At 40.5% G+C, this 13,668-nt stretch overlaps 1 protein-coding gene across 2 annotated transcripts in view; it reads left to right on the top strand.

Annotated features, from left to right (window-relative positions):
* The window catches only part of LOC133648679 (E3 ubiquitin-protein ligase pellino homolog 2), a 29,309-nt gene extending 23,251 nt beyond the window's left edge, over window positions 1-6,058 (top strand). For both annotated transcript variants that reach the window (XM_062045005.1, XM_062045004.1), the window contains one exon: window positions 674-6,058. In XM_062045005.1, the coding sequence (XP_061900989.1) occupies window positions 674-1,058 (385 nt within the window). In that variant the 3' untranslated portion in view covers window positions 1,059-6,058. The remainder of the gene's footprint in view (window positions 1-673) is intronic.
* Window positions 6,059-13,668: the final 7,610 nt, after the last annotated feature.

The following is a 13,668-nucleotide window of genomic DNA, read 5'->3' as shown; positions in this document are numbered from 1 at the left end:
GCCATCTTATTTACACAATACTGTGTTGACAGTACATCTATACTGCTGTATAAGCTGTACACTACTTTAAAGTGTATTAAAATGTACTTTTTATAATTTTGCTAGAATATGGGTGTACTTTTTGAAGATACTCCTTGTATTTTCACACTGTGGGAAGATCTAGACTCTTCTCTCGCTATAGTATTTGAGGTTCTTCCTCAACTGTAACCCTAATCCGATTTTTTGAAGTATTTACAAGATCCAAATTGAACCAATTTATGCTGTGGAGGGGTCCAGTAAGGTCCCAAAAGAACCAAAGAGGTCCCAAGGATAAATCGGGTTGCACAAAATGTCTGAAATGCCCCCAAAATGCCCCAGGCCCTGCCCATGCCTGAGGACTCTTGGGGTACATTTTGGAATTTGAACCTTCTGGAGCACTGGAGTATAGTAGTCTGTTTAGGAACTTGGGACTGTATAGGTTTCCTTGGGACCTTAAGGGGTACCTTGGGACCTGTTAGTCCTTTCCTGAGTCCATGGACTTTTTCCAGTAAAGGTAGATAGGCCCCAATAACTTTAGGGCAACTTATGGTTAAAAAAAAAAAAAGTTTGCCCAAGTGCCCCAACCTCTCCCAGAAACTTCCTCCACCTCTTCATTCCAGTTGAATTAAAGAAATCAAAACCGGTTTCATTTTAGCCTCGAAGAACGTCAGCCCTGGGTCTACCTCACCTGCGGCCACGTCCACGGACGCCATGACTGGGGTCAAAGATCTGAGGGCGAGGAGGAGCCAGGCGAGGGCGACGGCTCCACCGTGCGCCGAGAGTGCCCGCTTTGCCGGAGTGTGGGCCCCTACGTGCCACTGTGGCTGGGCTGCGAGCCGGCTGTGTACGTAGACGCCGGCGCCCCCACTTATGCTTTTGTGCCGTGCGGCCACGTCTGCTCGGAGAGGACAACCAGGTACTGGGCGGACACCCCGCTGCCTCATGGGACGCACGCCTTCAGGCCCGTGTGTCCCTTTTGCTCCTCTGCCCTCAGCTCGCCAGGATGGACTCGGCTCATCTTCCAGGGCCCCATCGACTAACAAAACCAACACAAAGGAGATTTGCCGGATCCTTTCCTTGCGTATTGACAAACACAGATTTGTAGCGTATGCAACTCCTGCCTTTATTTCTCCTTTGGGCTTGTTGATGGATTGAGGATCTGAAGACGAGGTGACAAAATGAAACGTGACAGAGAAATCAATTAGACCATTGATTTCCCCTGAACTTCATGTTAGTCTGATGTCCATTCCATTAAATCAGCCTATTCACAAAGTACATGTCCATGGATCCCCGCATATTCGCGATTCAGCATTCACGCCCCAGCAAGTTCACTGATTTTTCTTCCCAAAAATGTAATAATTGTATCTCCAGAAATAGGTCGTTTTTTTTGGGCCAAAAAAACATCTCATTCACCCGAAATTTGTAACAGATTATACGCAATAGTAAAGCATAATAATACAACATGCATGTACAGTCATCCCTCGTTTTTCACGGCTAATTGGTTCCAGGCCTGACGATGGTAATCAAATTTCCACAAAGTAGGATTATCATTAATAAATCAAATATTTTCTTAGTTAGAGCATATAAAACTGTTTACGACTTCTTTAAAAAAAGTGTTTTAAACATAATTTGAGCCCTCAAAACATGAAAAGCCATTCATATAGTCACCTTAACTCTCGTTTTACCCAATATAGTAGCCTTGAGTGTGTTCTACTGTAGATTAAAGTACTCACTCACTGGATCCTCGAAGCGTCATTGCTGTAGCCGTCGCCTGACCACTACGACACGACCATGGCGTGGAAATATCAAATCCTTCATAATTCCTCTAAGTTAGAACTGGGTTTCCATGTGCTGAAACCAAGGGCGTAAATTGTTCTGTGAAAACTTGGTCAACTTGACAGTTGCAGCTACGACCATTAGCCCTATTGTTAGTATTTTGTGTTGTTAGCATTGCGTGTCCTGCGTTGTGTTGTCATTCCACATCGCTCACATCAAGGGCTTACCAATGTCATGTGGAACTGATGATATCATAGATGAAGTGCAACAACAAAGTTCATCTACACTTAGCATTGCCCGGACAGCTGCTGATGGCAGTCTTGTGAACATTAAGTGGCACGTCGATACTTGTATGTCTCGCGTCACGCTAAAGTCTCACCAATGTGAAACAGTGTGATTGATGAGGCAGGTGTTTAAGATAAAGTTCATCAAAATGTTGTTCTGCCAAAATTATCTCAACTTGATTGTCACAGTAAAGATGGCGCCAAGATTAGCTGCAATGTTAGCATTGTTCACCCTTAACCCGGAAACGTAAGTCCCTCTTGGTGAATATCTTTATCAATTGCCACAACATAATAACAGAAAATAACACAAACACTGTAATACATATTCAACTTAATTTAACACTTAATTTAGGCCAAAAATATGTAGAATATGCTATTGTTATAATTTTTTTTCAAATCTGCGATGTAGTGAAATTGCAATATTTGAAGTGCGGTGTGGCAAGGGACGACTGTACGATGAAACAATGTGACGTCAGTGCAAGATGCCGAAAACATCACCTTTGACCGTTAGTTTTGTTTTTCTTCCGTTCCAAAACTTGCATTGAGGTGAACTCAAGTTCTTATATGATCCTAAGTAGGCAGTGTGGATTATGTAGACGCAGCTGTGGAGAAAGGCCTTCTACAACAGCTAGCAGGGAAAACCAAGCGGCCTGCAGAACCAGCTGCTTTAGAGGGAAATGTACAGTCGGCGGTGGTTGTTGCGCGAGCCTGGCGCCAAGGCGAAAAGCTAGATTGTTACTCCGATTCCATCTGTTCTATCAAACATCTTTCATTATCATTAATAATTACCTATCCATTTTATCATTTAAATTTGTTTAGGCATATTTAGGGTTCAAACTTGGATTGCTTGAATTTAGCTTGTTAACTTCTTTTAAGGCAAGAAAACAACAGCAGTTAAATGAAAACGAGAAGGCTTATTGAAGCTGGATATGTTCTAATAATTACAACACTCGCTTTTATTGCAAATATTGATCTGAATTAGAGGGTCAATGTCAAGCTTGCGGGAAGGTTTGGAGGGGGAAGTGTAAGCAAGGAATAACGTAGGGTGGCTCACAGAGTATCATACATAATTATTCGGGTCAAAATATGAGTTTTTTGTGGGCATCTCAATTCCTTGCGTTAATTTGCTAATTGCGAATGTTCTCGGAACATAACCACACAAATTGCAGTGACTATTGTACAGTAGGACCTCACCTGTGCAGAAAGTAGATCCCAGATCCCAACCCCATCATCAAGCCAAAGGAGTGTAAATAAGGGTTTGGGAAACTAGGTAAGATCTATTTCTCACAACTCCCCGAAATAACAGCAATAACAGCACTCACTGGTTTGTATAAGCTAAGAACTTACGCTCGCTTTTATGGCCAGCGGAGATCGCCTCAAACACAGTTCTGGCGTTTTGGGGGTCAACCAGAGGTGTGTTCTGTTGTGGACAACCTTTTGATGGAACCAAAATGTTAAAAGCCTATTTACCGGTATTAGACGTAACACTAGACGGCCAATAAAACTGATAACACTAAATATTTCAAAATGGTTCTCAATGTTTTTTAAAACGGTTATATGTGAAACCGGAGGACTTATGAATTAAGTGTTTAGTGTGGGCACGTGTGAAATTAACCAATTAAAAAATACTATTTTATTATTAATTTTAGATGGCGGAAAACTTGATAGAATTAAAGAAAATAATCAAGTTATCTTTTGTGTAGGCGTAGCAAACAGCATTGCTAGCATATTCTTCTTCACTCAACAAACTGGTTGAAAGGGAATCAACAGTGCCTCTGCTGGTAGCACCCGAGCAGTACACCCCAGTTTGACCCTGTTGCCTCCAGAGGTAATTAATCAGCAATAAATTATTTGAAATTGACAGAATTATTGTATTAAATAATTAATCAATTATTAGTCAATACATATTCTCGTGTAAACATCATTAGTAGGCAGCATTAACTCGTTAACACACTTCTGGTTGCTCCTTTAATAGGTTTCTTAAGGTGTGTCAGTGTTTTGGTGGCGTGTCCAAAGGTTAGATCTTGCGTAACCTCAAAAAATAACCTCATTTTTTTCCCCCTTCTTGTTTGAACGTGTACGTACGTGTCGAAGAAAAACATATTTTGTTAAGAAATGTGGAGTGAGGGTGTTCAGTATTTAAAAGATTTTTGACTATTTTTCTAACTGATTTAGTTGTTTAACTCAGTGAAAGTTGTCCAGTATGTTCTGGGGATGTCAGAAGAGCCCGCAAGTGTATAACAGAATTGTTGCCAACACTATGTTCGCCACACACAAACACACTCACACACCAAAACACAACACATTGAGTATGTGTACACAGTGCTACCGTAGAACAATGAATGTAGCCAACCACGCGGGCTGTGTGTCCTAGCCTCTCCCTGGTGCTCATATTGAATGGTCTTTATATTGTGATACTATTTTTGTAACTGAATATTGCAATGTAGCCCCGGTGACGACCTAGCTTGAATATAATAACGTTGTATGGAAGATGTAGAGTGGATATGCTACACGCTCACTCGCTTGCATGTACACACACACACACACACATACACTCTCAAATGCGTTCCAACCTTCGTAATTCAGAGTGTTTGATGATGTCTTCCGAGTCTTTGGCTGTTCAACATGCAACATTTTATGGAAAAAAGAGAAAAATCCTCATACTTGACAGACCCACGTTGTACTGTAATGCTAATATTTGCCACCAAATGCTGCAGATAAGACAAAAAAATCCTGCCAAAATTCTCATTCTTTCAGGTCATTGTATTTTCAAGGACACTTCCGGTTGTCTTAGAAGTGGTTTGGCCTCTGATCCGAGCAGACTTCATCAGTCAAAGACTAGAACAGACAGCATTTGTCTGAGGGGATGGCGTAGGACCCAAATATTGATTCTCTAAGGTGGTTGCATGCCCCAACAAGGATGGTTTCATTATTTTGTCATGCAAAACGACAGTAAGAGAGAATAGAGTGGCTTCTACCAGCCAACCACTGGTGGACTCGAAAGCTAAACGTGGGCTAAGATATTCAGTCTTTCTTCTAACAACTGTTGTTTTGCATTCCACAATAGCGAAACCGTCCTATTTGGAATGTGCCACTACTTAAGAGGATCAATGCTCGGTCTTAACAACATCCCCTCAGATTGGTTATGTTCTGTTGTCTTTGAGCATGGACTGAATTGAAGCCTACTCTGATGAAAGACAATACGTCTTCTAAAACAACTTAAACAGTTGTGTTGGCGATCGATTCAATGCCCTGAGAATAGGAGAAAATCAGCCTACGTCAGCTTTTTTTTTTTTTAATTTTTTGTATGCATTCCTCATTTGTGATATTTAGTTGCAGTTCCATTACCACTTTTTCCATTGCTTTTTACGACAATTTAATGTCTACAAACTCCCTTGTGGTTTTGGTGGTTCTTGTAGCTAAGGATGGATTCATTTCTACAAAACATCAAGAGCATTTATCTTGTGGTTATAGAAGGTAAGCAGGGGAAAGTGTCGTCTTGTACGGGAATAACGGATGAAACTTTACGCAACCTGCCAAAAACATGACTATTACATGTTGGCATGTGGATGGAAGAACTGTTGGAGCACCTCTTTTTAGTTTTGTTTTTGCCTTATCTTATTTCATAGTTGACCATATACATTTTCAACTCTATGGTTTTTTAACGATTTTTAGCCTCTATTAGATCCATATCCAGTATTATTTCCTTTTAAATTTGTGGTTTGCTATGACTTTTTAACAATTATTTTCCAATCTTAAACCTCAACTTCTTATATACAGTATGAGCTCTGTAGGTGAGTGAGTAGCCGACACGTATTATACACCACCTCGCACGGTCAATTATGCATTTGATAACAAAGCGTTATTTGTACAGCTGTTTTATATTATTTTACCATGATAATCCTCTGTAACCTGAACGGTGCACAGACAATCGCTATACACATGTCAATAAAGCTGTGATAAAGTGCCCATCGGCTCTATTTTGTTTGTGATTTTTGTGTTGAGATTTTGGTCTTTTTCAAGCTAAAGTAAATGTATTCCTCTGAAATGAGATGATGCTGTATTTGCAGCCTACCAAGAGAGGGCAAGCTTTCACCAGAGGCTGGGAGGTTGCTGCAAGTTACATCACCTCTTTGTAAACATTTTCTAAAATAGAAAAGAGTCATGTTGGCAGTCTGTAAATGCCTCAACACACAAATGCGATAAGAAGCCATACAATATTAAACGTTTGGCTTAAAAATAGCAAATAGACTCAAGTCAGAAAGACTCGTAGAGGGTGGTTGATATTCACAAGTTTATGGCCAAAAACAACCAGCAAGAATGCTGTTTTCTTCTAAAGCTTTTTAAAGCACATTCCTGGAGTAACCACGACATGTAATGCAGTCTTTTTTTAAGCATACTGTAAATACTATTTTGATAACTTGTTTAGTACAACCCATAGTTGTTTGTTTGGAATTGATGTACATTATAGTTTATAAAACTCATAATTTTGATTTAATAGTAAAAACTTGTATTGTTCCCTAATTAAAATAGGCTGATTTAAAAACAATTGTGTAGTTATACATGGTTCTTATTCCTAAATAATATATACACGTTTAAAAAATTCATCCTTTTTTAACATTTAAAGGTAACTTTAATATTTAAAAACTTTTGAACAGCAGATCAGAAATGTATGTACACCAATCACTTCATTATGATTGGGAGTACAATATTGCGTATGGTCATGAGCAGTGATTCAGAGTTTAGGCTATTGAGAGAAGTGCCATTGACCTGCTTGTTATAGCCAGCCCAAGAGAGAAGAGTTGCATACGCAAACTATTTATTTATTAGTAACATTGTTTTTTTTTAATGGGGCTATTTGTGTATACGTGTCCGAAATACTTTTTTATTCGTTTCAAATTAAAAATAAGTTTCGGTGGAGGTGGGTTGCAATCACATGACCTAGAGAGACACATCCGGGCACTTCCAGCTTTCAGGCGATGGTCGATAGTCTAGACTCTAGACCAGACCTGGGCAATTTAAGGCCCGGGGGCCACATGCGGCCCGTTAGGCTTTTCAATCTGGCCCGCCGGACATTCCCAAATAATTGTTTTAGATCTTTTAAGATGGAAACTGTAGCTGCTAGGGATGTGGGAAAAAATCGATTCGAATTTGAATCGCGATTCAGAATCGATGGTCATTTTTAAAAAATCGATTTTTTAAAATGTATTTTAAAAACTTTTTTTTTTTTTTAATTAATCAATCCAACAAAACAATACACAGCAATACCATAACAATGCAATCCAATTCCAAAACCAAACCCGACCCAGCAACACTCAGAACTGCAATAAACAGAGCAATTGAGAGGAGACACAAACACGACACAGAACAAACCAAAAGTAGTGAAACAAAAATGAATATTATCAACAACAGTATCAATATTAGTTACAATTTCAACATAGCAGTGATTAAAAATCCCTCATTGACATTTTTATTAGACATTTATAAAAAAAAAAGAAGAAAAGAACAATAGTGTCACAGTGGCTTACACTTGCATCGCATCTCATAAGCTTGACAACACACTGTGTCCAATATTTTCACAAAGATAAAGTAAGTCATATTTTTGGTTCATTTAATAGTTAAAACAAATTTACATTATTGCAATCAGTTGATAAAACATTGTCCTTTACAATTATAAAAGCTTTTTACAAAAATCTACTACTCTGCTTGCATGTCAGCAGACTGGGGTAGATCCTGCTGCTTATGTATTGAATGAATAGAGAATCCTTTTGAATCGGGAAAAAAATCGTTTTTGAATCGAGAATCGTGTTGAATTGAAAAAAAAAAATCGATTTTGAATCGAATTGTGACCCCAATAATCAATATTGAATCGAATCGTGGGACACCCAAAGATTCACAGCCCTAGTAGCTGCCATTATGATGTGCAGTGATGTTTTCTAATGACCGTAAGTCTTGAACTATACAAAGTATTTCAATGGTTGGAATCTGCTGTTTTGCATGATATACTAGTTACTATGGTAATCTAAGTCACAGCAGCTCAGACGAGGTACCAAGCAGTGTGGGTGTGGAGCGTTTCTACAGTTTTTCCAGAGCGTCCAGTGTGAAATGCGTTTTTTTTTTTTTTTTTTTTTTGCGTTTATATTTAGCTGTGTTTGTTGCATTTTTGTTGCGTTTAGCTTGATTGTAAAATATGTCGATCGAGACGGGGTGTGGCGTTCATACGTTGTCAATATTCAGTGTTTTATTGTTCATAGTTAATATTGTAAATCCCACATTCTTTATTGTCATGTACATTGTGGGTGTCTCATTCAGTAAAAAAGCTTGAAATTCCATTCCGTTTTTTAAGGCGGTCCATCATAACGTTTTTAGCATTCAATCAGACATTATTGTGAGGTTTTGTATTAGTGTTCCTAAAAATCTGATATACCGGCCCCCGGGCATATTTTTTTCTCTAAATTTGGCCCCCAAGTCAAAATAATTACCCAGGCCTGCTCATTATACAGGGTTTCTCCTAAATGTGTACAGTATGTGGCACACCGCCACAGAATTGTTATTATCATCACACCTTGAAAATAAGTTGGTTTTTTTTACTTGAAAACAAATAAAGTGATATAGTATATTGTAGCCTCCAGACGAAATCCCACAAAGTCTGACACTATTTTTAATTTTCATTACCAATCTTTTGATAAGAAACGGCACAATTCCAACAGGTTTTACTTCCCATACAAACACTTTGGTCTTGTGAGTCCGCGCTTCTCTTAACAAACAACACTTCTTCATTCTCCGCCAATCACCTTCCAAGCACGGATGGTGTGTTTGCAAAAATGGGAAAAATTGACATAAAATCCAAACCACACAAACATAAAACATTAAATATAACATTGTAATTATTTTGCTTTGGTTTGGCCCAGTTCAGCATTGATGAAACTAGCCTTCCTGTCCAGAGTCCTCTGTGAATTTTGTAAATTTTCCCAGATCTTGTTAAAAATAAACAAGTCGCCGTGGTCGTATGTTTGAAAGCGAAGTTTAGGAACGCCCCCGACTGTGTTCAACCAATCAGCGTTTGACAGCACAGCCCGCCCCCGAAAAGGTTCCAGGTCACTTGGAAAAGTCCCAACTGGCTAGGAGGAACTCAGAAAGGTTCCGAAAGAACTATATCTACCCGGGTAGTTTTTGGTGGAAACACAGGGGGAACACTAGATAAGTGGGGAAGTTCCTGTGGTGGAAAAGGGCCTTTTGTCTGGAGCGTTGTCAGCATGTCTGCGATGTGGACGTGATTTTTTTATATTTTGCAGATATACCCACGTTCAGCCATGTACAAAATGTGCAAATATTAAGAGGACAGTTGCGGCTTTTAAAGGCCTACTGAAACCCACTACTACCGACCACGCAGTCTGATAGTTTATATATCAATGATGAAATCTTAACATTGCAACACATGCCAATACGGCCGGGTTAACTTATAAAGTGCAATTTTAAATTTCCCGCCACACTTCCGCTTGAAAACGTCTCGGTATGATGACGTATGCGCGTGACGTAGCCAGTTTAACAGAGGTATAGCTTCCCCATTGAAGCCAATACGAAATAGCTCTGTTTTCATCTCATTATTCCACAGTATTCTGGACATCTGTGTTGGTGAATCTGTTGCAATTTGTTCATTGCATTATGGAGAAAGAAGCTGAGCAAGCAAGGAAGAAAGTTGTCGGTGCGAAGCGGATATTTTGCGAGGGAAGTCAGCAACACAACACAGCCGGTGTTTGTTTACATTCCCGAAAGACGCAGTCAAGATCGAAGAACTCGGACAACAGAGACTCTAACCAGGAGGACTTTGATTTGGATACACAGACGCGATACCGTGAGTACGTAGCTGTGCTTCCAAACATTTGATCGCTTGCTATAACTAGCTCGAGCTAGGAGCTAGGAGCTAGCATAACAAACACCTAGGTGTTTGTTAGGCGGGATTAATTTGTGGCATATTAAATATAAGCCTGGTTGTGTTGTGGCTAATAGAGTATATATATGTCTTGTGTTTATTTACTGTTGTAGTCATTCCCAGCTGAATATCAGGTCCCACCCGCACGCTTCCAAACATTTGATCGCTTGCCCGTACGTGCGTGTCACGTACGTAACTTTGGTTAAATATATAAGCTTTATGAACCTTGGGTTAGGTGAACGGTCCTTTGGGCTGAGTGAGTGTGTGTGTTGTGCAGGTGTTTGAATTGTATTGGCGGGTTATAGGGACGGCGTGGCGAAGTTGGTAGAGAGGCCGTGCCAGCAATCGGAGGGTTGCTGGTTACTGGGGTTCGATCCCCACCTTCTACCATCCTAGTCACGTCCGTTGTGTCCTTGGGCAAGACACTTCACCCTTGCACCTGATGGGTGCTGGTAGCACCTTGCATGGCAGCTCCCTCTATCAGTGTGTGAATGGGTGTGTGAATGGGTGAATGTGGAAATACTGTCAAAGCGCTTTGAGTACCTTGAAGGTAGAAAAGCGCTATACAAGTATAACCCATTTATCATTTATTTATATACAGAATCCCGTCCATATTACCCGCTCGAGCTATAACTAGCTCGAGCTAGTAGCTAGTAGCTAGGAGCTAGCATAACAAACACCTAGGTGTTTGTTATGCGGGATTCATTTGTGGCATATTAAATATGAGCCTGGTTGTGTTGTGGCTAATAGAGTATATATATGTCTTGTGTTTATTTACTGTTGTAGTCATTCCCAGCTGAATATCAGGTCACCCCGGCTCTCACAGCATCTTCCCTATCTGAATCGCTTCCACTCCCCACTAGTCCTTCACTTGCATTTTCCTCATCCACAAATCTTTCATCCTCGCTCAAATTAATGGGGAAATCGTCGCTTTCTTGGTCCGAATCTCTCTCACTTCTGGCGGCCATCATTGTAAACTATAGGGAACTTTGTGGATATGTTCAATTGACTACGTCACGCTACTTCCGGTAGGGGCAAGCCTTTTTTTAATCAGATACCAAAAGTTGCGATCTTTATCGTCGTTGTTTTATACTAAATGCTTTCAGCAAAAATATGGCAATATCGCGAAATGATCAAGTATGACACATAGAATGGATCTGCTATCCCCGTTTAAATTAAAAAAAATTCATTTCAGTAGGCCTTTAAGAAGAGAAAGTCCAATTAGAGCGACAGAAGTAGACAGGGACATCGAGGGACAGAAGTAGAGTCTCTAAACACGAGTACATTTTATCACACCAGAAGAAAATGCTAGATTTGTTGCTAGTTCTTTTTAATAAAAAAAGTCATTAAAAGTCTGTAAACACTTGAAAAAAATCTCATCAAAGTACAGTGTACAAAAACAATTGAAAATATGGCAAAACGATCCCAAAAATATGTTAATACTAATTCATAATAACAGATGTGTTTTAAATGTATGTACACATTTTTTGAGCCTTTTAAAAGAAACTCATCATCATATTAATTTAGCATATTGTTCTTATTTTGCATGTTTTCCATCACGGGTAATTCTTCCCACTTGTCAACTTTTAAATTTTTTTGTTAGCATGACCAATGACAGGCCTGGGGAGCCATCGCTATTAATCCCTGTAAATGACAGCTAATGAAGTTGCTATTTCCTCTCGGAAACCGTTTGAGGAGGTTGGGGGACGGAGGTGGGGGGTCGCTCTGGGCTGATGCAAGCGTTTCTCGCCATTCATCCCCGCTTTGAAAAACTCCTAGTTTTCCAAACTATTTTTTATCCTTGTCAGAATGAGGAGTGGGGGAGTTCATTCTTCTCTTTGGCCGTCGTTTGGGAAACATTTCTCATTACACCTTATCGCCGGGCAAGAGAGAGAGAAAGAGTGTATTCAGGGGTGGGGGGTGGGCTCTGCAAAGCAAATTAAAGCAGGAATATGAGGCGGCAAGCCAACCAAGCAGGGAGACATCAAAGCGCTCCCTTTAAATGGAACGATCTTGTGCAAAAGATCCCACTACATAAAGATTAACCTCGCCCTCCCATTAAACACCCATCCAGCCACCCGCAGCAATATCACACACTGACAGACCTCTGGGTTTGGATTTCATTGGTTAATAGCTATGAGAAGGAAATAGTATAACACTGTCATATTTATGTGGCTTCATCCAACGGCATTGCGTTGAACTTCATTTTCTGCAATCAGCAATGTACGCTCTGACAAAAACAAGGCAGTTGATGACAAAGAGTAACCTTAGTGGTGATAAAACCTTGCTAACTTATACAACATAGTGTTACCCATAGCACTGCAATCAATGTGTGGCATTGGGTTGGAGTCGGTGGTGCTGGGAGGCGAAGGGGTAATGTCGTCATTGTCTGATTCAAATAATATAATTAGTGTAGCATGTTTTTTAATGTCTCAAGCATTATGGACACACCTGTGAGAACTGGGCAGGGGGCGTTTATGTGAGAATATGTGTTTTCATGTTGGTCTCCAAATTTGTCCAAAATGACCATAAAACCAGTCGCTATTGCTTTTAAAAAAAACTTAATGAAGAAGGGTCTGTATGCGCAACAAAAGGTATACTTATTTTCTGGCAGTCCAGGGACCTCATGTTTTAGGAGTTGCATGGATTTCCTATTAAAAATTGGCGTACATTTAAATCCAGAAAACGGTGTACACCGGAAATAAATTCAGATGTATTTAAAGTGTGCGCACGCACTAATCCAAGCACTTGTAATATCCCAATCAACATGGAATTGGCCGCAGATGTTTGCATGGTCTGGCCGTGCCACGCCCACTCCTAAATACGCAAATCATATTGATATTAGCCATGTGCCTGAGATCTGCACACTCTGCCCAATCATGTCATGATCTACCTCTTCGGGTTGATTGTCACATGTCTGCAGTTTGCAGAGGTTTGTACATTTCAGTCCATCCTCATGCACTGACATTCCGGGAGTTTGCATCTACGGTTGTAGCTGCAGGACAGCAATTGCAGCACTGCCTCAAAGGCTGGAGTTTCCATTTTACAGCTGACCATTGTCATTTCTGGACCAGCCATGCTCAAGTGGGCTTGGGATTTGGGGATGTTGCTGAAGACTGGCTCTCCAGATGCCTGGTAGTTGAGATGCGTAGCATGCACGAAGAGGCAGTCCTCACATAGTGGAAGTTGGCTAGACTTTTAAGCTCTCTGTGGTGCGCGCAGAAAAATTGGTGGAGGGCTGTGTTGATGTCGTCTGTATTATGAGCTGTGTACAGTTTACATGTGAATGCTAGCAGCTCTATGCATAGGTCCACGGATAGTTCCCAGGAATGTCCCAAATCATGAAACATTTTTTGAACAATCCCTGATCTCATGATAAGCTTCGAGGCTCTGAGCTTTCCACACCCTGCGATGGCACTCACAGTGTCACATCCAGTGTATGTTTGCATGCCAATCAGAGCATTAAAGTCACCGTCTGCTAGCCCTTGGCGTAGTTCTGTGAGGATCAAGTACCTAACTCGGTTCTTCATTTCACATTTCTGGAATATTGCACTGGGGATATCGACAGAGAATGCCAGGCAGAGCACTAGCACACCGGTGTCGTCATCTGCTGCTACAACAGCACTGTAGCCTTCTTCTGCGGCATGAGCTGCACAT

The sequence above is a fragment of the Entelurus aequoreus genome, linkage group LG04, assembly GCF_033978785.1.
Source record: "Entelurus aequoreus isolate RoL-2023_Sb linkage group LG04, RoL_Eaeq_v1.1, whole genome shotgun sequence".
Lineage (NCBI taxonomy): Eukaryota > Metazoa > Chordata > Actinopteri > Syngnathiformes > Syngnathidae > Entelurus > Entelurus aequoreus.
The sequence above is the reverse complement of the archived record's forward strand: the minus strand, read 5'-3'. Positions and strand labels throughout refer to the sequence as shown.